General features: G+C 43.6%; 1 protein-coding gene across 50 annotated transcripts in view; it reads right to left on the bottom strand.

Annotated features, from left to right (window-relative positions):
* Positions 1-484: 484 nt before the first annotated feature.
* The window catches only part of SORBS1 (sorbin and SH3 domain containing 1), a 219,602-nt gene continuing 199,272 nt past the window's right edge, over positions 485-20,814 (bottom strand). For 39 of the 50 annotated variants that reach the window (XM_070224144.1, XM_070224163.1, XM_070224153.1 and 36 more), the window contains 3 exons: positions 9,399-9,457; positions 6,314-6,426; positions 485-3,877 (listed from right to left, as the gene is read on the bottom strand). In XM_070224144.1, the coding sequence (XP_070080245.1) occupies positions 3,810-3,877; positions 6,314-6,426; positions 9,399-9,457 (240 nt within the window). In that variant the 3' untranslated portion in view covers positions 485-3,809. Of the gene's footprint in view, positions 3,878-6,313; positions 6,427-9,398; positions 9,458-10,172; positions 10,233-20,814 lie in introns of all 50 variants that reach the window. The other 11 variants (XM_023642038.2, XM_070223919.1, XM_070223993.1 and 8 more) reach the window with 1 other exon arrangement.

Raw genomic sequence — 20,814 nt, 5'->3', positions numbered from 1 at the left:
AGGCTGGATGCCTAGTGCCACGGCCTTGCCACACTTGCCACACACCGTTTGGGATGGGGAAAAAGGACAGACTGCAATTTCACCCATCATAGCAAGAGAAGACTCATAGCCAGATTTAATTTGATTTAGAAAAACTAAGTGCTGTGCCATTTCCATGCCTTATGGAGCAAATAAGACCCATTATACACACTTTATAATGTTTCACTTTTGCTTTAAAGAGATATATGCATTATTTTTGTAATCAGAACAGACATAAACAAATGTTAGAAAGAATGGTGAAATGGTCCACAATAATTAATTCAGTGAGGGTCACGAAGTTAGCTTATTGAGAAAAGAGTAAGGTAAGAAGTGGAGCAAGATGGAAGGCAGATGGTAGGTGATTAAGAATGGAAAAGGAGAGTGTACAAAGTTGAAGCAGTGAACAGAAGCCTCATTGGAGAAACCTGGCGAAGGAGAGAAACAAGGAATGGTAAGAACAAACATATGCCACACAATTCTGAATAAAGTTTATTAAATAATATGTACAGCAAATGTAGTAATTCAACACATCTAGTTATCAAATCAATCCACTGCAATAAAGAAAAATAAATGAACAGAAAAAAATCTGTGTCTGCATAGTACATGCTCTTGGTGTGTAATTTAAATGGCAATACTTTAAATTAATTGGTTATATAGAATGTCAGTTATTTTTCTTTCAGAATATAATCCTTTTTGTAGTAACCTGTTCTAGCAATAGGGCTTACTATTACTGCAGATAAATACGACTGCAAAAAAAAGAAAAATCAAAAACAAAAGAAAAACTATAACTGAGATAATAGTTACCTTCTCTCCCAGAAAGAATGATTATTTAAAATTTTAACACTTTTCCATGGCTATTTTTGTGCTAAAAATCTGCAGGTGAGTTATTTGGAATTCCTTCATTTAAATAAAAATGCAAAAAACTTCATGACTTCCTTATTTTACCCCCCTTCAGTTCAAATTTTTAAAATTATTTTTCTATACAAAGTAGGTACATGGGCTATACAAAGTTAAATATACATATTTACAGTCCCACTTCTTAAGCATATGATATTTTTCTTTTACCGATCCCAGAGAGACTGTAAAAGAGAAGTAGTTTGAGGCCTGCCTTTGCCCAGAAGCATGGCTAATATATCAAAATGTGTTGCAAGGCATGCTGCCAGTTACTTGCACTTGCTATTAATAAACCTGTATAAACATTTCAGCATAAAAATAGGTATTTTATATTACTAAATGTCTGAAGACAAAAGAGCCATTGGAAACCTTTGTTCCCTGTTTGTCATATGTAGGAAGCTGAAGTTTGATGCAAATTTTAACATATTTTATTAAAGATGGGCAAATTGGTGAGGCATACCTGGGTTTCTGGAGATATACAAATACGTGAGTCTGGCATCATATGCAAATGTGGCTTTACAAATTGGTTTTATTTTCTAGCTGTATTTAAAGAGGTGTTCAAAATTACCTATTTAATCAAGAAGCGCCCCTCAAAAAACTATTAGATAAGATCATGTTAATAGCTTGCATCTAAGAAAAACAGGAAACACGTTAGCCAACACAAGAATTACATTCCAAAATGGGTGAAATGCTGCCGTGCAAAATGCACGTGCAAATGCACTTGTACTATAGTCCCTCAGAGAGAGTAAGTGAGAAAAAAGCAGTGCCCTTGGATGGTGGAGTGGACCTTCCAAAGCTATGAGTCTTATTTAAGGAATATCAAGGAGGCCCTTTCTACTCAGGAAGCTCCTTCACCCCACCTGCACCCCCACCCCCACCATCAGTGCCACAGCCTTTTCCCCTTGGGATTAAGGAAGGCTTTGCTCTGTCCTAGTTAAAAACAAATGTCTCCGGGAAGAGGTAACACATTCCTCTTATGAGTCATTTACACTTTAGTGTGAAGGAGTCAGTGGCAGTTTCTTTCCTGAGAGCAGGATTTGAAAGAAACACAGGGAGAGTGAGGGTACTGTAGCTGACTGAGGGGGGCTGGGCAGCAGATGGGATCCTAAGATGAGTAGTGGAAGCAGAAGCTGAGGCAGAGGCACTGAAGACAAACTTTACCTACTTATGTAAACTCCAGACTTTGGGATAACTGTCCTGGGGCAATTCTGAGCTATGTGCAGACAGCCAGGGTTCCTGTACACACCCTACCACCTACAACTACTACTCCTATTTGTGACCTTGGATGTGTATTTGTGGGGAGGATGAGAGTTTGAAGACTATGGAAATGGTTCCAAGTATTTCCAGCCCTAAACTACTCTCAGACAAAGCTTCTTCCAGTACCCTACTTGTTCAAAAGTGACCTAACAGAGACATAAGTATGACAATTCTTTCTAGGATCCTTCCAGGGAAAATTCATCTCTTCCTCTCTCACACCCTTCTTAGCACATATCACAGTCTCTCTTGATTTAGTCTTTTGGTGCGTGTCTGTCTCTCCAATCACCTCTGAGTTCCCAGCAGGCAGGGAATGGGTCATTTCTATCTTTATTTTTCCAAGGGGTCTAACAGAGAGGCTGATAAACATCCTTGAACTGGACAGAGTTGTGACTGAACACCCCAGACGTCACAGGGGCCTCCCCTCCTCAATCTGGCCCCCCACAAAGGACAGATCTCCTGGGAGTGGCAGAATCACTGCCTCACACTTAGGGCCACTGCATCTGCACCTTCTGCTCTGAAGAGAAGCCTCAGGAGGGTGCATCAGGATGCACAACCCTGGTTTACTACATTCTGAATGGTCCTTCAACTCCACTGGGGAGTGAAAACGGAGACACGGTGAGTGTCTTCTAAGGCTTGGAGCCACATCTTGCTCATCGGCATCCAGTGTACATCAGTGTATGTTAAAGGAATCACTGAACACCATCCGTGGTTTTCTGTGAGAAGAGGCCTATCAACCCCAAACTTTCCTGGCCAAAAACAATCCAGAAAAGAAAGATTAGCAATGGTGTTTTGATCAATGAAACTGTGCTGCCCTGAAGGTGACCATTTATAAAAGCCAGTGATATGGGAAAGGAGCACACTGCAAGTGACCTCAAGAGCTACTGGGCTTCTTGACTTAATCACTCAGAAATACAAATCTATCTGCCTGGTCACCCAGCTCCCATGGGCAAACCTTGTGTGCTTTTCTGTCTGAACACCAGGGGCGTCAATGGCAATGCCACATGCAGGCTGAATACACAGGGCGCCTGAATTTTGCCTCTATTTCCCTATGTACCTCGGTAGGTCCAGTGAGGGACTTGACTTGTGTAGTTTGGGGGCCTCCATCACTGTCTAGGGATGCCTCAGCAGCCCAGATGGATCTCCAGCAGTGTTGGGGATTCAGTGGGCTCTGGGGAGGCTGGGGATAGAGGCTGGAGGAGTCTGCGTGTGCAGCCTTTGGAAAATAGCTGGGGATCTGCCTGGTGCTGGGAGGGCTGCTTCAGGCTAACCGACCCTTTTGAGCCAGAGCTGGTCAAGGCTGGGGCAGTAAGAGGCATTTCTGGGCTAACTGCTCCTGGACTGTGCTGCAGGTCAGATAACCCAAGAGGGGTGAAGAGGGGAAGGCTGGAGTGGCTCCCAGAAGCAGCCAAGTAAATACAGATTTGCCTCATTCCTTTTTGCTCAGCACATGGTTCAGCCCTGTCTGATGCACAGTAAGCTTAGCCAGGCTCAGGATTTAAACACAACATTTCTCTGTCCTTTCTTTTGCTTCTTACTTTGTCCATTAGTTCTCCTACTGACTCAACGTTTAAATAAAGAGACCGGTTTGTGAATTATGCTTCATCCTCCAATAAAAATAATCTCTGTGGTTTTCAGTCTTCTTATAGATACAAAGGCTTTACATAGTTGCCTGGAAAAGTACCAAACTGCCTTGTCCTTCTTGAAGTACCTATAAAAAAGCACACATACGCACAATGAGAAGACTCACCCGTGTGAGTTCAGAGAACAGCATATGGTTTCCAAAGCACTTCCCTCTATCTTATCCCATGTAGCCTGAAAAATAATGCTGGGTGTAAGCAAAGCAGGTATTTCTAATACTCCCGTTCTTTCAGAAGAGGAAACCCAGGGTCAGAGAGCTTAAGTGATGTTTCTGAGGTCTTACAGCCTCATAAGCATCAGAGGCAGACTTTGAACCCAGATCTTCTGACTCCCAGCCCACTACTCTTTCCAATATTCATATTTGGAAGAATGAGCACATTTATCCAACACATGAAGATACCAGAGATTTAGAATTCCTGAACTGTAGGATTTCTAAAAGTCCACTGGATATCAACACATCAAAAGGAAATTCCTCTTATAAGCCTGTGCCTAAGACCCAGATTGACTCCCTGTCTTTGCTACCAACCTTATTAGGGTTCCCATTGAGCCAGGAACACTGAGCTATCTGGGAACAAAGCCCTTCCTGGCCTGCTCCACGTCCAGAATTGCTGGATCCCTAACATAGTTCCTTCTCTTGGGAGTCTCTCTCTAAAGCTGAGGGGGAGGGGTGGTGGCAGATATTTGTTGTGCCTCATTAGCAGACATCACAATTTGATCATTGTATCTTTTTCCCAACTGGTTTGGATATGGCTTCAGAATCCTCTTGAACACAACAGTTTCAAGCAGCCACTACCAATGGGTTGGAGTTGTTACCCAAAGTGAAACTTCTTTCTTCAAAGCTAAAGACATCTAAAACAACTAGTTGAACCCCTGAGGGGGATGGTCAAGAAGGATGCAGAGAACTGGGATGGTAAGGCCCAGAGATGTGTTCACATAGCTAGTTACCACTCTCTTTATGGATGAGAAAAATGAGCTCTTCTGGGTTACTTTATTCAGTCTGAATGAAAACACCTTTCCATGTGTTTGAAGAATGGACGAATCCAAAATATTTCCTTTACCTAGCTGCTGGGGATGCCCCCATTAGAGAACTGCCACCTCTCACCCCATCCCAAGTTCTCCTAAAAAATGTAAATACTCCTGGAAGAGTTTAATGGCTAATAGATACTAAAGCTGCACTCTCCAATATGACAGCACATGTGGCTACTGAGCCCCTGAACCATGGCTAGTCTGAATTGAGCAATGCTGTAACTATAAAATATACATCAGATTTCGAAGACATTCTTAGGTACAAAAATTTTTTATACTGATTACCTGCTCAAATGATAATATTTTGAATGCATTGGGCTTAATAAAATATATTATTAAAATTAACTTTACTGGTTTCTTTTTACTTTTTTCAATGTGGCTTCCAGAAAATTGTAAATTTTATACATGGCTTGCATTATGTTTCTACTGGACTGCACTGCTCTAGAGTGTCGCCGACTTCTCGGACCTGATTTCCTTTTGAACAGAACAACTCGAGGCAGTGAGAGCCACCGGCTTCTGGGGGTCTTGGAAGGATGGGGTAGCTTTCTAACAGGCTGGTGAGGCCAAGGCAAATCTTTCTGGCCTCCCATTTATGCTGAGGCCTTGCTGTTCTCACTATCTCAGCCCTGACATAACTTCACTTCAGCAAAGCTTTTCCAGGGAGAATAGGAAAGAGCTAGTCTTTGAAAAGAAGAAAAAGGTAAAGCCAGGTGTAGAGGGGAAAACCGAAGCCAAGAGTGAGTCAGTGGCTCCCAACATCATATTCATGCCTGAGCAGAAAGCACACAGGCTTGGGGAGAAATGGGCCTGAGTTCAAACACCAGCCCCACCATTTGCTACCTGCATGGTGACCTTAGGCTAGTTACTTAACCTCATTGGGCCTCAGTTTTTGAATCTGTGAAAGAAGGATAATTCTTGCCTTAGGGGCTGTTTGTTGGGAGAACTTCAAAAGGAAAGTATATCCAGCAAGTGTCTGTTTTGTAACAGAATCTCAAGAAAGGTTGATCTCTCTCCCCTGTTCTATAAAGGTGAATCCTTTCTTTTAATTAAGCAGGTTGCTTTGCTTAAACTCCTTAGAAGCCTGGAGTAAATAAGGTCTTTGGAATGTCTACATATATGCTTGTGTTTCATGGTACAGACTGAGGCTCAGTCAAATGTTCTTGTGTTGTTTCATAAGAATTTTAAAAAATAAAATTTCCAAATGTAGAACAGATATATGCAAAATAGAAATACAAACAGAACTCAGTTAATGAATCTGACAACTGCCCTTCCATGCAGTAGATGTTGGCATATTTGGTTTTGGGTCGAACATTAGTATCATCCACAGTGTCTCGAGAACAAACATAAACTGGGTGGCCCAGCATTCCTAACGGTAGTTAGGAATCTTCTTTCTGTGCAGAGAATACTGCTCTTTGCATGGCTCATCACTCCTACTTATTCCTTCAGTACACAACTAGAAGAGCATGATGAGATCACTTACCAACAAACCATCCATCATCACATTTTTCCATCACATCAACAATATCTCCATCTCGGAGTTCCAATTCATCATCGTTCTGTGGTATATAGCTATACAGTGCTTGGTAGCTAAGTCTATAAATGAGAACATTGAATATTAAGTGACTCAAACACTGATAGGATTAAATAATGAATTTTAAAACCAATTTTAGTTAAATCAACCTTCGGGCAGTGTTTCCTACTCATCAGTGGAGATAAAAGTATTTTATTGACCATTTCTCTAATAACTTAGCATCAGAGAGATCCATTCAACATGTGATAAGTAAATTAAGACTGACAGGGATGGGGAACTTCTGAAGCAAGTCATGATCTGTCCTTTTATTTAGCTTTATTTGGGCACCATAGCCAAGCTTTTTTGTCTAGATGCTCCCCCTTTCAAGTTAATCAAATTTTTCTCTTAAGACAGGATAATATATGTAAATTATCAAGGATAATCAGAAGTTACTTAGGTCCAGAGACAAACATTAATTCTGGTCTAATATACTGTTATTGTATTAACATTATAATAACGTAATTGGAGAGCATAAGGCAACTGTCATATATATATATAAAGATATAAAAAGTACATTCCTATTGCCTCACTGTTTAGCAAAACTACCTTGAGTTTCTTTACATGCTGACACACACATCATTAATTGCTTTTAAACGTGGATGTCATTTTTCTGAAACTCCTGGAAGCATTTTGCTGTTTTTCTATCCAAGCGATCTTTTGGGGTTAAGATTTTTATTTACTTGCTAGTTGGCCTAAGGCAATCTGGTCTGTGCTGTTCTGTCTGTCCTAACAGCTACGAGTTGAGAAAGCTGGACTACTTGGGGTGAAATCCGATAGCTGCTTTGGCAATGAGGAAAAGTTTGGTTTTTATTTATTCCTTTGACAAATACTTAAGAAGCATCTACCATGCACCAAGTTCGCAATTCTGTTTACTCACTATTTTGAAACACAACAGTAGCAGGCAAAACTTTGCAAATGAGCCAATCATCTACCATTTCCAGTAGATGTCAGAGAATTCCCATGTTTGGGCAAGAGAGACTAGAAACAAGGAAGTGGAGTCAGTTCCCAGAAACAAGAAGTTCGTTCTCCTTTGCTAAAACCAAAGGGACAATGTAACTTTACGTGTTTGTTCAAATGTAGTGATACTTTGGTAGATGGATATGTCTGCCAGGAGGAAGGTCTCTAATGAGGAATTAAAGAGATGCAGATGGATTTCGAGTCAGAAAATAAATACATTTTTGATGTTTCTGTATGTGTCTGCTGTCTCCTACTCAACCTGGACTCCTCAGAACGCCTTATCCCCTTAACTTCCACTGTGGCTGCTTTGCTAACCTCAGCTCTGGGAAACAACTCCTGACATCTGCTTCTCTGTTCTCACTCCCAGACAATGGAGACTGGCTGGAGAAGTCCCGTACCCTTGCTGCTTGGGTCCCCCTCACCATGTCAGGTCTGATTTTGGACGGATATCATGCTGCTCAGGACACTGTTCCATTGAGTCCTTCCCCCAGCTCCTCTGCCAATTCTGGTGCCCGACTCTCAGCAGAGGGCTCTTCCCTGCACCCCTGTTTCCTGAGAGGAAGCTTGCTGTGGCAGCACTTCAGTTTTCATCCCTCTATGTTTAAGTCTCCGTCTTCACCCTCCCTCCTGTCTGTTCCCATGTATGAGGACGGGTCCCTTCTCCTGGCCACGTAGAACTCCCTTCCCTGGGCTATTTCCTTAACTCACATCTTCTCTCCTACATCTTTCAACTCTGTCAACTCTTTCTCCTCTGGTACAAAAGTGCTGAAGTCTCTGCACCCTAAAAACACCTCCCTTGTCTCTGTTACCCCCTTGTTCTATAGCCCCGACTCCTTCCACTCACCATCAAACCAACTCATCAGACCTTTCTAACGTAGCATCTGCTCCACCTCTCTAACACTGCTGTCTCAGAGGTCACCAATGATTTTTCCAGTTCTCAGATAGAACGCCTGGAGGACACTTCTCATTTCCTCCCCTCCTTGGCCTCTCTGCAGCAGGGGGCACAGCTGACCAAACACTGCTTACTCTGTTCCACACAGGTGAACGCTCCGAGACCTTCTCCTGCATCTCTTGCTGCTCCTTCTCAGGCAGCTACTCTATTGCCTTAAAAGGATCTACCCTCGGTTCTCTTCTCCCTGTATCTTCTTGGGTAATCTTGTATACTTCCATGCACAAAGCACCTGCTCTGTCCTAGCCTGGGCCCTCATCACTTCCTTGCTGTATTCATATCTCCTAATCAGTATCTTTGTCCCTTGTCTCTGAAATCCACCCTCCACTCTGTTGCCAGAGTTATTTCCCTTAAAGCAAAATATAATCATTATGTTCCTCATTTCAAAAACCTTCAGTGGCTCCTGAGTGCCTAAACTTATAAACTTATAAAATCCAAACCTATTTCAATTGTATCCTGGATTCTACAATCTGGTACCAAGCTACTCCTTGAGCTTCATCCCTTTCCCTCTGTGAACTGTATACCACAGCCACATGGGCCTTCTCAAACTTCTCCAAACACACCACCTACCCCAGGCCTTTGCACATGTGGTTTCCTCAGCTGGGAAGACCTTTTACCTCCCTGTTCTAGATCTCAAGTCCAATTTGTCTTTCAATGCTCATCCCAAATCCCCTTTCTTGCTTGAATAGAGTTTACTTCTATGTACTTAAAACATACGTGATAGCCGGTAATTTTTTTTTGAATGAATGGATTGACTCTATTCATTCATCCTCAGTCAGAATGAACCACTCCTTCCTCTATATTCCCACAAGAGGACTGAAACCAGTTAGACAGCTCCCCTTTGCCCTTGTATGGCACTTAATTCTTTACCTGTCTCTCTCCCAGGAGTCCATGACCTCCTATATTTACCTGCCACCTCTTTTCATGTTGGCTGATTGAAACATGACCTTAACTAGAAATCCGCATAGAAGCTGGAAGTGATTTGTTCCTTCCCCCAAATGGCTGCCCCCATAGTCAATCAATGACCCACTTTCTAAGGCCAACAGTCTGCTAAAAACGTGAGAATTGAAATTCACCAAGTGTACTTACAAATCTTGTGAGGTTTGACTCCTGTCTGGGGTGACTCTTCGCTGCTGGGCTTGAGGTTGCTGAGAAATGATTAAAGATGATTTATTGTCAGAAGGGGATACCTTGTGATGAAAGTCAAGGGGATGAGAAACAGTGCTGCAGTAATGAACAGATTTTTCGGCAATGTTTATGATCTCATTGCAAACTGCTTCCTGTGAGGTGGCCCCGAGATATCCAGAAACCCCCATAAAAGTCAACATGGGGACAAAAAGAAAAAAAAGAAAGAGAGGAAGAGATGTAACATTCCAGACGAAGCACATAAGTCCAGGGAAACAAGAGAGTTGAAGATCCAGGTTAAAAAAACAGATATTCCCGTAGTGGAGTGCAGGAGGAATCCAGGCGTAAGCATGGAAAAACAGGTAAGATACAGAAGAATTTGGGATTTAGTATGAATATTAAAAAAAAAAAAAAGGCAGCAGCATAAAAGCCTGTAATTAGTGAGTAACTGTTACAAATGGAATAATTTTAGGACAGAAATGCAAGTATGAATCCCCAAGCATGCACTAATACATTAATCTAATCCCACATGTAGGCAGAGTAGAAATATTGTCTCAATTCCTCTGCTTTTTTTTGAAAGGGAAGGAGGTGGCCTGACATCTCTCTCTACTGCAATGGCCATATAATTCAAGTAAATAATGGCTCTTGAGTTAACCAGGCCTTACTCCAGTCTAGACTCTAAAAGTCAGTAAGGACTCTCTTTAGAAAAGCTACATTCTTATTCAACAGGCATCTTACCACATAGCTCTTTTCAGATTCTGTGAGATCAGGTCCTGCTCTCAATGAATGATGAGAAGGCTGTGATCACCAAGCAAATTATAAGGGAGACAATTTAGCAGATGTCACATTGGAAAGGATTCAAAATAAAAGCATGAGCAAATACACGTACCACACCATCACATTCGATGACACCGGATACTCGCGGCCTACGGCCACTGAGTTTCCAGAACAACACAGTGGGTGCACAGGAGAAAAGGCAATGTACAGAGTTAGAAGCAAGCTCCAGGCAATGAAATGGGAAGTTGGGAACATGGCTGCAGTGAGATAAGAATGAACAACACAGGGTCCCCAGTTTGATAGGGAAGACACACAGAATGGCTATCTTATGGAGCAGTTATGTCCCTCCGCAACCACACACACTGGTCCCTCATTCTCAGTTGGCATCTACGGAAGGGCTGCTGTATCAAAAGCCAGTTTAATTTATGTTGTTGACTGGGAGCCTCCTCTGGCAAAGCAGGCTCATAACATTAGCAGGTATGCTATATTTCAGTCCTTACAAAAACGGAAAAAGAGAGTAACGCTTTTGAAAAGCCGCTTGGTAATATCCAAAGTATCAAACAAGACTGTTCTCCTGGAAAAATCTGCACAGGACGCACTCCAGCTACATAGGAGATGAGCTCAGATATCTCTCAGGGCAGAGCCTGCTTCCAGAAATAGAACTATGCATCCTGATACAGCTGTAGAAATGAAACCATCACTCCTCACTCACCAGCTCAGGTACCACATGCTGACATGGAAACACGGGTGCAACCATGGCCAAGCAAACCTGTCTTTTAAGTGGGACTCCCATAGTAGAGGCCAGGCCTTCATTGGAAAGGTGTTTAGAATCATTTTTCTCAGAGAGGAATTCAATTCCAAGCTCTGGGAAGTCTCCCTAAATATATATATTTGAAGAACAACCCTTGGAGAAATCCTCCAGGTAACCTGCAATAATAGCAATGAACCATTGCAACTCCAAGATCTTCTAGAAGGGCACTCAGAGATCTTTTGTATATGACTCGCTTGTTTTACAGAGGCCCAGAGAGGGCGAGGGCCTCCCCTGAGGTCACACAGTGAATTAGAGGTAGACTTGTCTCTCGGATTCATCTACTGTTCCACCAGACCTTCTCTTTCATCCTTAGATCATTTCCCACATTATCAAGTGGGTTCAGTGACATTATCTTCTCTGAGTCCCACAGAAACCCTGGAGACAGGCAGGACAATTTATCCTGTTATTTTCTAAAACCCAGAAAGCTGATGCTCAGAGGGGTTTAGTGCATTCCCCAAACACAGACAGCTAGTGAGAAGTAAAGCTGCTAGGCTGGTCTTTTTGCTCCACCACACCACCCCCTCCTGTTCATCTCCACTGTATATGTCCTCATCCTTTAGCATGCCCTGCAGGACCAACTTCCATCCTAGACATCACTCTATACTCTTGTCCTTTTGGGAAACCTCTTCAAGTTCTCCAAGCCCATTCCAATCTGCAATCACTTAAACCAGTCCCCTTGGACTCTGGCAGGAGTGAAGGAAGAGACAGAACTGGAAGAGGCCATCTCATGCTCCCTCTACAACATCTCAGGATCTACAGGGCCTTTTCCAGGTAAATGGGAGCTGACCTTGTATGGCCTCACTCACCACCCATCCAACCTCTGGATCAGGGCTTCTGTGTAACAAAGGAAAGTAATGATATTCCTTTACATTTCCAAGTACCTCCTATGTGGGCTTTCATGTGGTAGAAGAATGAAACTTATTCTGGGCTCCCTGAGTAGGTAATACCCACAGGCAGATTTTGACTTGATAGAACGAGAAGCTTTCTAAAAGAGCCGTCCAACGATAGAAGGGGCTGCCTCCAGAGGAAGTGAGTTGCCTGTCACAGCAGCCCTCCAAGCTGAGGCTGTGCTGACTGTTACTAGTTGGGATATCATAGAGCAGTGCTCCTAAACTTTAATGTATGTAGGTACACCTGGGATCCGTTAAAATGAAGATTCTGATTTGACACATTTGGGGTGTGTCCTGAGACTATGCATTTCTATTTGGTGAAGCTCATGCTGCTGGTCCACAGGTCAACTTTGGGGAGCAAGGCTGTAGAGGACCTCAATTATTTGACACTGAGGTTCTTTGGCTATAGTGTGCCAAGACTGATCTGCATCACACTTCATGAAAATAAAAGTTCTCATAAAGATCAAAATATTTCCAAACTCCAGCGGGTGGTCTAATGACCTCAGGTGCAATGCAGAACAAAGAGGACGTGGACAATCTCCTGACATGATCTCCACAGCTTACAGAAGCCCACTAGCATCTTTCAATCAACTTAATTCCGAGGATTGACTGGAATAGATCATCTAGCAAATATTCGGCACTTAAAGAGGTTGGTGAATCAGATACAGTGAGAAGGACATGATATTTTACTATCCTTTTCTGTTGTAAAGCACTTTTTTATTTTAGCAGCTTTCAAAGCACATATAGGTCCATTACTTCATCTGACTCTTGTACTACCCCTTGGACTTTGGAGGGCAGAAAAGGAAATTTTAGGGCTCAGGGAAGCCTGAAGACTTGCACAAGGTGGCAAAGCCAGTGAATGCTGAGCCTCTCAGTGTCTGATCATCATACACCACTTCCCTCTTGAGTCATGTTGGGACAGCTGGTATAACCATGATAGCAACACCTGGCTTCTGTCTCTTCTGAAAACAGGCACTGTAACTGCTCTTCTTGATGACTTTTTCTTTAAGTAAAAGCTATGGTGTGAAGTAATAGATATTGCCTGGTCATTAACCCAAGGCTCCACAGTACTGGAAGGGAAAGTGATAGTCCAGCTAAGACCTTCCTCGGTCTCAGGTCATATTCAAATCAGAGAATAATCATCACCATAGCCTTAACATCTGGACAAACTTAACATCTAGTGCAAACTTAACTCATCTGTAGGGATCACTTGATTCTTTAACATTTGTGGGACAAAATGAAGGAAGAAGGCAAGATAAACATTTATCCTATTTGCTAAGATTCAGTTTCTCCCTATTTGAAATGCTTTCCTTAGATTTAAATCAAACATCTGATAGGGATGAAATATAAACCAGTCTTTTTGGCTGGTGCCATGGGGTAGACCCTCAGTGGAGGTGGAAACTATTAATATCCATCACAGGGATTTGCCTTCACTTTGAGGGTTGTTTACCCTCAGATTTTTTTCCTCTAGGCATATGTTTTTTCTCTCCCTGCCCCCATTTTCTAACCGTGTACAGCTTTATAGATCTCTTCCTCTGAACCTATGCTGTCCAATATGGTAGCCAGTAGGCACATGTATCTACTGAACACTTTAGATGTGGCCAGTATGAAATGTGCTGTAAGTGTAAAAATACACACTGGATTTTAAAAACTTAGTACAAAATAAAGAACGTAAAATATCTCATTAATAATTCTTACGTGGATTATATGTTAAAATGATACTACTTTAGATATATTGGGTTAAATAAAATATATTATTAAAATTAACTTCACCCGTTCCATTTTACTACCAGAAAATTTAAAACTACATATGTGGCTCACATCACAGTCCTACTGAACAGTGTTCCTTGATCCCACCCCAGGTCATCAGGGTCTGCCCTATTTAAGCCTAAAACCTGACACAAGTTCTAACCAGGCCCTCACCCAGGGTTAAGAATAAAGGGAGTATTATCCTACACTAAGTACATTTTGGACTCTTGCAGATACATTGCAGTTTTTCACCTTTACAAAAACAGCAGTCAGCCCAACACACACACATACATACACACACACTGCACTTCCCTCCCCTCCCCCATCAACAGTAAGCAGGTGACAGATAGTTGCTGATTCAGAAACTGCTTTTCTTCCATATTTGAAGACGTACACATAAGTTGCCCCTCTTGGCCTAGAGCCCTTGTTTCATTTGCCCTGAGCGAGCAATCCTGCATGCGTCCTTGCTCTGTTGGCCTTCACTTCAGAAGTCCCTCAGAAACCTGATCCTAGCTTCCTTGGGGCTGTTAATCCCTCGGGATCGTAAAACACCTGGTGCTGCTGCAGAGTTACTAAGCATCCTCTTCCAGTTTTGGGTGTGTGCCAAAGCCTTGAAGACCAAAATAAATTGTCTACAGACTATGAAGAACAGCAGGAAGTCCTGGCGATGTGGGCAGGATAGAGGAACTCAACCTCAGTGTGGCCCCAAACCCCTCTCGAAATACCAGGAGTCTCTCAGAGATGCCATTCCTCTAATCATCTCATATCCCCTATCTTCTCATCTCCTCAGACCCCACCTCACCTTTCTAGTCACCCACAGTGGTCCCCCAGGGGTACACTGGACTGGGACTGAGAAAATCTGGGTTCCAGGCCAAGCTCTGACACTAATGTATTATCTTTTGAGCAAAATGCTTAACTTATTTGGACTTCAAGTTCTTAATAAAATAAGGGGATTGTACAGGATTTACATAAATGTCCTTTGGGCTCTTCCCAAAATGTCCAAACTCTGCCAGAGGAGTCGGAAGACCTGAATGATGTGGGCTCCTGGGTTTCGGCTCTAAGAAACCTCCACAGGACTCTCAACACAGTTTCTGACTCCACTGAGTTCTCTTGAGTTTATTGAGAAAAAGATCCCAGCTTGAACATAAAACACATTACAACCAATTAGTTCAACTGCTTACCACCTAGACTTAATCTCCTTGCAGATTACTCCATAGATAACACAGGAGCTTTGTTGTAATTTGAACCTGATTACCACACTAAAGTTAAATGCTCAGCCTTCTCCTCATAGTCTGCACTGGGGTCTTCAGTTTCTTTCCTCAAACAAGCAGAGGAGTAATGGCAAATGTGTATTCAAGCAGGAAGAAACCAAAAGCTTTCTAAGAAGATACCTTTGTACTCAGAGTGGGAGAGAATGAGAAGCAGGACTAATTTGCAAAGTACAAATTCTGAATTTTATCAACTCTGGATTTGTGTAACCCAACATAAAAGGATTCTCCCATCTTCTACTTTATTTCCCCCATCTTCCTCTCTTAGGTAGACTAGGGTAAGGAGGACAAAATAAACTACCTTTGTTTCTTTTCCCTGTTAACCTCAGTATCACACAAGTATTTACTGAGTCCTAACTACACGCTATGTGCTAGCTGCTTTCATCTCCACATCTCATTTAATCCTCATAATAACTCAATAAGGTGGTCAACATTTACCTCATCTTACAAAACTAAGACTCAATATGTCCGAGTTGGGCATTGAAGAGGCAGGATTTGAACCCTGGTCTCTCTGACTCCAAGTCCTGTGCATTCCCCTAAATCCTGGTCTTCTGGGCTTGTGCTCTGCCAGAGGCAGATGTTCTGATCAAGAGGTCACCTTAACTTGCCCAGTATTCTGCAGCTGTGGCATTAGGGTTTCTACTGACATCCACCACTTCTCCTAACACCTTGTCAAGGGTGGACACTTGAACTTGAGGTCTGAGTTCCCTTCCCTAGGTATTGAGAGAATACCTGCTGGTTATTTTTGTAAGAACTGCAGCCAATGTTTCTCCTCATCCCGTAAATTGTTAAATACTCTCTGCATTTATTCAGAGATTTCCCTCCTGAGTGAGTCAAAGGAAAATGTTTTCCACTTTCAGTTGGCTATCTTAACATTTTTAACTTCCTTTCTGTTCTCAGAAGTTGCATCACATGCTTTCTCTTCTATTTTTGATTTCCATGCTCGCAGCAGGCCTATACCTTTGTTCTTATCTTTCTGGGAACTAACCTACTTTCCACGTGCTAAGGGACATTCCCTCGAAGTCACCAAAGCCCATCTTTCTGTGGTCAGTTGAGTAGCTTTCCTTCCGCTCCTTTCTCTAAGGCCGTAGACTAGTCTGTCGTGTTTCTCAGATGCATGCTTCGAGGACACACAGCTTTCCTGAATACTTTTATTTTAAACTTCATGCCCTCAAATTTTATTGTTTGACTGGCTTCCTTCCCTTTAGGAAACAAACTGACACCACTAAAGCTTTGCCACTTTTCTCAGGCCTCAGTTTTCTCATCTCATCATAAAAGTCAAACAGACTGGGGATTTTTACCCTGGGGGTCCATGGACTCATGGGAGCTCTCAGATGGACTCAGGTGGGAATCTCTTCATACTTTATGCAAAATTGTGTGTGTGCCACCCTCTTCCCCAAACTGTGGCCTAGAGTCCTCCACTGACCTCAGATTCTCAAACCTTCCATGATCCAGAAAATGTTACGAGTCACTGGAGTAGATGATCTTTAAAGATTATTTATTTTTTTTTAAAGTATGCATTTTGGTGAGGAAGATTGCCCCTGAGCTAACATCTGTTGCCAATCTTCCTCTTTTTTTTGTTTTTCCCTCCCCAGAGCCCCAATACATAGTTGTATATCCTAGTTGTAGGTCATTCTAGTTCTCCTATGTGGGATGCCGCCACAGCATGGCTTGATGAGCAGCGTGTAGGCCCATGCCCAGGATTTGAACCAGAGAACCCTGGGCAGCTGAAGTGGAGCATGTGAACTTAGCCACTCGGCCATGGGGCCAGCCCCTAAAGATTCTTTTTAATTCAGATATTCTATGAAGCTCTCTCACCAACTGCAGGGACTCAAAAACCAAGGCTGGACGCCAGTCAACAAACCGCTATTTACTTGGGGAAGCTCAGTAAATATTTGATAATGCCAATGATGGAGATTTCCAAGATACTCCTCCCCTTTCCTTTCTTGATTAATTGTTCTAAACTTTCTTGGCCAAAATTACATCCAACAAAATCCAAGAACTGGTTGATGATTCTGAATTCTTGGGCATTTTGTATGTATGTGTTTGTCCACTTAGTTAAGTTGTTCCTCAAATAATAAAAGGAAAAACTTTCATTTTTCAATTGAGATGGTCTGCAGATCTAGAGCAAAACTACTTAAAATTTTGTATTTGTTCTTCTTTCTCCTTTCAACTGAAATTCACACAGGATTTTTAGCTAATCATAGAATATCAAAGCTAGAAAGAATTTCACTTCTCTTCTCAAATCTTTTGCCATGGACAGGGAAGCTGTCAGAGAAGGGAAGTCACTCCTCCAAAGGCACAGAGCAGCCCAATGGCAGAGCTGAAGCTAGAACTCAAGTATCCTGACTTTCAACGCAGTGCTGTTCCCACCCAATCCTGGGTTCCCCTGGACACCCCCTGCACTCCATTTACCCACTTCTGCTGTTCAGAGAACACACACCTAAAACATGCAACTGACCCAACGTGATATCAGTTCGGGAGTCTACAAAGGAGTGAAAAGTCAAACCGTTTCACAAGTGTTCGCACATCTGCAGAGAGCTAGGGGCAGCAGGTGACTGGACAGGTAACTAAGGGGAAGGAAAGCAGCAAAGCTGGGACTCAGCACCAAACAGGCAAGTTTGACAACGGATTCGCAAGGGTCACCTGACTGTGAGGAAGATGACTGGCACGCTGTTAGGAGGTGCTGCTGAATGTCCGTGAGGCACCGACGAGCCCGTCCAAGCTTTGCTCCCAGCCCCTTCTCCAGACTCTCCCCTTCCATCCACCTGCAGACCCCCTAAGTCTCATCCAAATCAGGAGCCCACCATTCCCCACCCCACTACATGTTCCTACCTCTGGGCCTTGGCTGGGCTATTTGCTTGCCTTGAATGCTGCCCCCTTGCTGTTTACCTATTGCAAAACTCCCTGTTCTTTAAGCCCCAGATCAAACGCCACTTTTCTCATGAAGTCTTTCCAGACAGCCACCTTCCCCCTCCTGCTGCTTATTATTTCTCCCCATCTTGAACTTTCAGAGTGAACTGTTTGTGACTCTCCTTCCTTATCTGCATCGTAACTATTTATGAAGATGTCTTATTCCCCCAATGGAGAGTATACGCTCCTTTAGTTGGGGTCAGTCATTTTTTATGTTCACTCAACAAATATTTATTGAGACCATCCATATACCAGGTGTCATGGTCCCTGATCTTAGGGCACTAATACTCTAATGGTGACAAACAGAAGCAACGGGGTGAATACAAGAGAGCTGAGATGTGCCCCCATAGGTCAGGTGCAGGGGGCTGTGGAAGCACAAAGTCAGAGCACTGAATCCAGTCTTGCAGGGGTAGAGGTAAGTTGTCAGGAAGGGCTTCCTGGAAGAAGTAACATCTAAGTGGCGAAGTGCAGGACAGGTGGGAATTATTCAGACAAACAAGCAGGCGAGGCTTTGGAAGATGAGGCTGACCTGCTGTCTAAGGTCAGATCACATGAGGCCTTCTGAGCCTGTGAAGGCAGAGAGACTTTCCTGAGAGCAACGGGAAGCCCCTGATGATGTGCACCCCTCTCTCTCTCTTGCAGCACTTAGCACAGTGCCTGGAACATCCTGGATGCTTGAATGAAAGTAAATGATCATAACATTTCAGAATGTCTTTTCATTTAAGGCTCTCAGGTTAAATTCCCTTTGTTTATTGGTCAGACACTCAACCTAGCTTCCCAACAACTATAATAAAATTGGCCTTTTGGTTCAGATCCCCACAGCAAGGAGAATAGTGACTGGCAGTTTTCCTGATAACAGAAACTGGTCTGAAATGCATTTATCCAAATAAGCAACACAGCCTGAGGTCACATCATCCTGAACAGAGAACACCTGTCATTTAAGTCCCTATCATCTTTAGCTTTGACACCCAGAGAGGGCCTCAAGAGGCAGAAAGATTCTTTTGAAGGACCCCACTTCCCGAGTTGCTGGCTCCTGCTCCCAGGCACAGGAGGGCAAAGGAAAGGGGTGAGGAAGGAGGTGTGTGGGGAGGGGCCCTTTTCACGCAAACCTCTAGCTCTCAACGAGGAGGCCAGCGTCCAAGGCCTGGGCACACCCATGGAGAAGGGGCTTGAGCTGGAAGAGCAGGAGGAAGGGAGGTGACAGGAAGTGGTCCACTTGGGGTCTGGCGGTCCCCAAAGAAAGGAAAATCAACTTTCAACAGGCCCAGCTTTCCGTGTTGCCAGCTCCTCCCCTCCTATCCTCCATTAGGAAGGGGGAAGTGTACACCGGACCTTACTCGGAGCTCCAGCACCACGCGCTCTTCCTGTATACGCTGGGTCCTGGAATCGGGCCTTATGACTCACTGCTGACAATAACAAGGTCTCCAGGCACCGTGGGCTGACTTGCAATGTTTACAGAATTGTTCTTGTGTTACAGACATTTAATTCTTTTCAATAGCCACTTCACTACCTCTCCCCACTGAACTATTCTTTCCTTCACTGGACACGCCCTTTTCTTCCTCATAGAACACACATTCCAGGGGCACCTGTTCTGGGGCCAGGCAAAGCCTTCCCCAGGTATTGCTATTTTCCCTCAGCCCCACATTCAGGGCAGGACCATCAATCCACTTTTATGCTGCCTTCCCCCATGCCAGGCACCACACTTACCACATTTAATCCTTACAACTGTCCTATGAGGGAGGGACTGTCACTCCTACTTTGCACACCAGAAAACTGTTGCTCAAGGAAGTGAAGTGGCTAGCTAGTGAAAGGCTAAGCCTGATTATTTATCATTATGCCACACTGCCCTTCTCTGCAGCAAACGATCCTCCACTCCCGATGGTTAGGCTGGAGCTGGAGGTCTGGCCTCACCTGTGGTCCAGGCCTCTGTGCTCCTGAAGCCTCCAAGCACGCCTCTATTACTGCTCTGTCCGCCAGTCTCACTGGAACATAGGCTCCTCAAGGGCAGGGATGCGATGCCCTCTGTACCCTGCCCAGAGGCCGGTATCCACAGGCCTTGAATAAGTATTTGTTGAATGAATAAAAAAAACTTTAAAGGGAAACTGGGATTGTAGGTCTGAGGATCAAGCATAGTCTCTGTTGAGGCATAGTACACAGTAGATAATAAATGGTTTGAAAACATCTTCAAGAATTCCATCTGGTTCTCAAGACATTCTAGAATGTTCTCAGTTCCAGCAGCAGTTCTAGATCACCCCAAATGGATAGCTTCCATTTACAAAGTGCTAACCATGTTCTGTTCCCGCTCCCCATGCTTGGCACTTCACAGGCATTACTTCATGGAATCCTCTCAACCACTCTATGAGGTAGGTGTCACCTCCATTTCACAGATGAGAAAACTGAGGCTCAGAGAAGGGAAGCAACTCCCAAGTCACTAGACAGTAAGAGGCAAGCAGGCATTCAAACCTGGCTACTTTGGAGAAGCTGCCCAAAGTCTTTGACTTTTGGGGTATTCAACAGCATAGCCAAAACTAGAATCATGACCTACTTGTCAAATTTATCTCCCCACCAAATTTTTCAGCCCTCAACATGCCCTAAGGCCACCGTGGTCCAAAACCTGAAATCTTTGCAGCTGACCCAGACAGAAGATGGGACAGTCACCTAAAAATCCGGCGTGCCCATTCAAGGACCCCATACCTGTCAGAGCCCCAGCACTGGGCCTGCACGCCCCTCCTCAGAACCAATGCATCTGTTCATCAGTGAACAGAGGCCCCGCAATCCCACACAAACACGAGACAGGACGAAGACCTGACGGAGCCGAGCACAGGCAGAGCGCCATGGGTTATGGAAACAAAGTGCGTCTCACACAAAACCAAATCACACTGAGCAAACCGCAGCCTGGTGTTCTCAGCTGTGTTAGTCAGAGCAAACCGAGGACGATCTCCAAGTCATGAATGGGGCATGAGGAAGGCCTG

The sequence above is a fragment of the Equus caballus genome, chromosome 1 (genome assembly GCF_041296265.1).
Source record: "Equus caballus isolate H_3958 breed thoroughbred chromosome 1, TB-T2T, whole genome shotgun sequence".
Classification (NCBI taxonomy): Eukaryota; Metazoa; Chordata; class Mammalia; order Perissodactyla; family Equidae; genus Equus; species Equus caballus.
The sequence above is the reverse complement of the archived record's forward strand: the minus strand, read 5'-3'. Positions and strand labels throughout refer to the sequence as shown.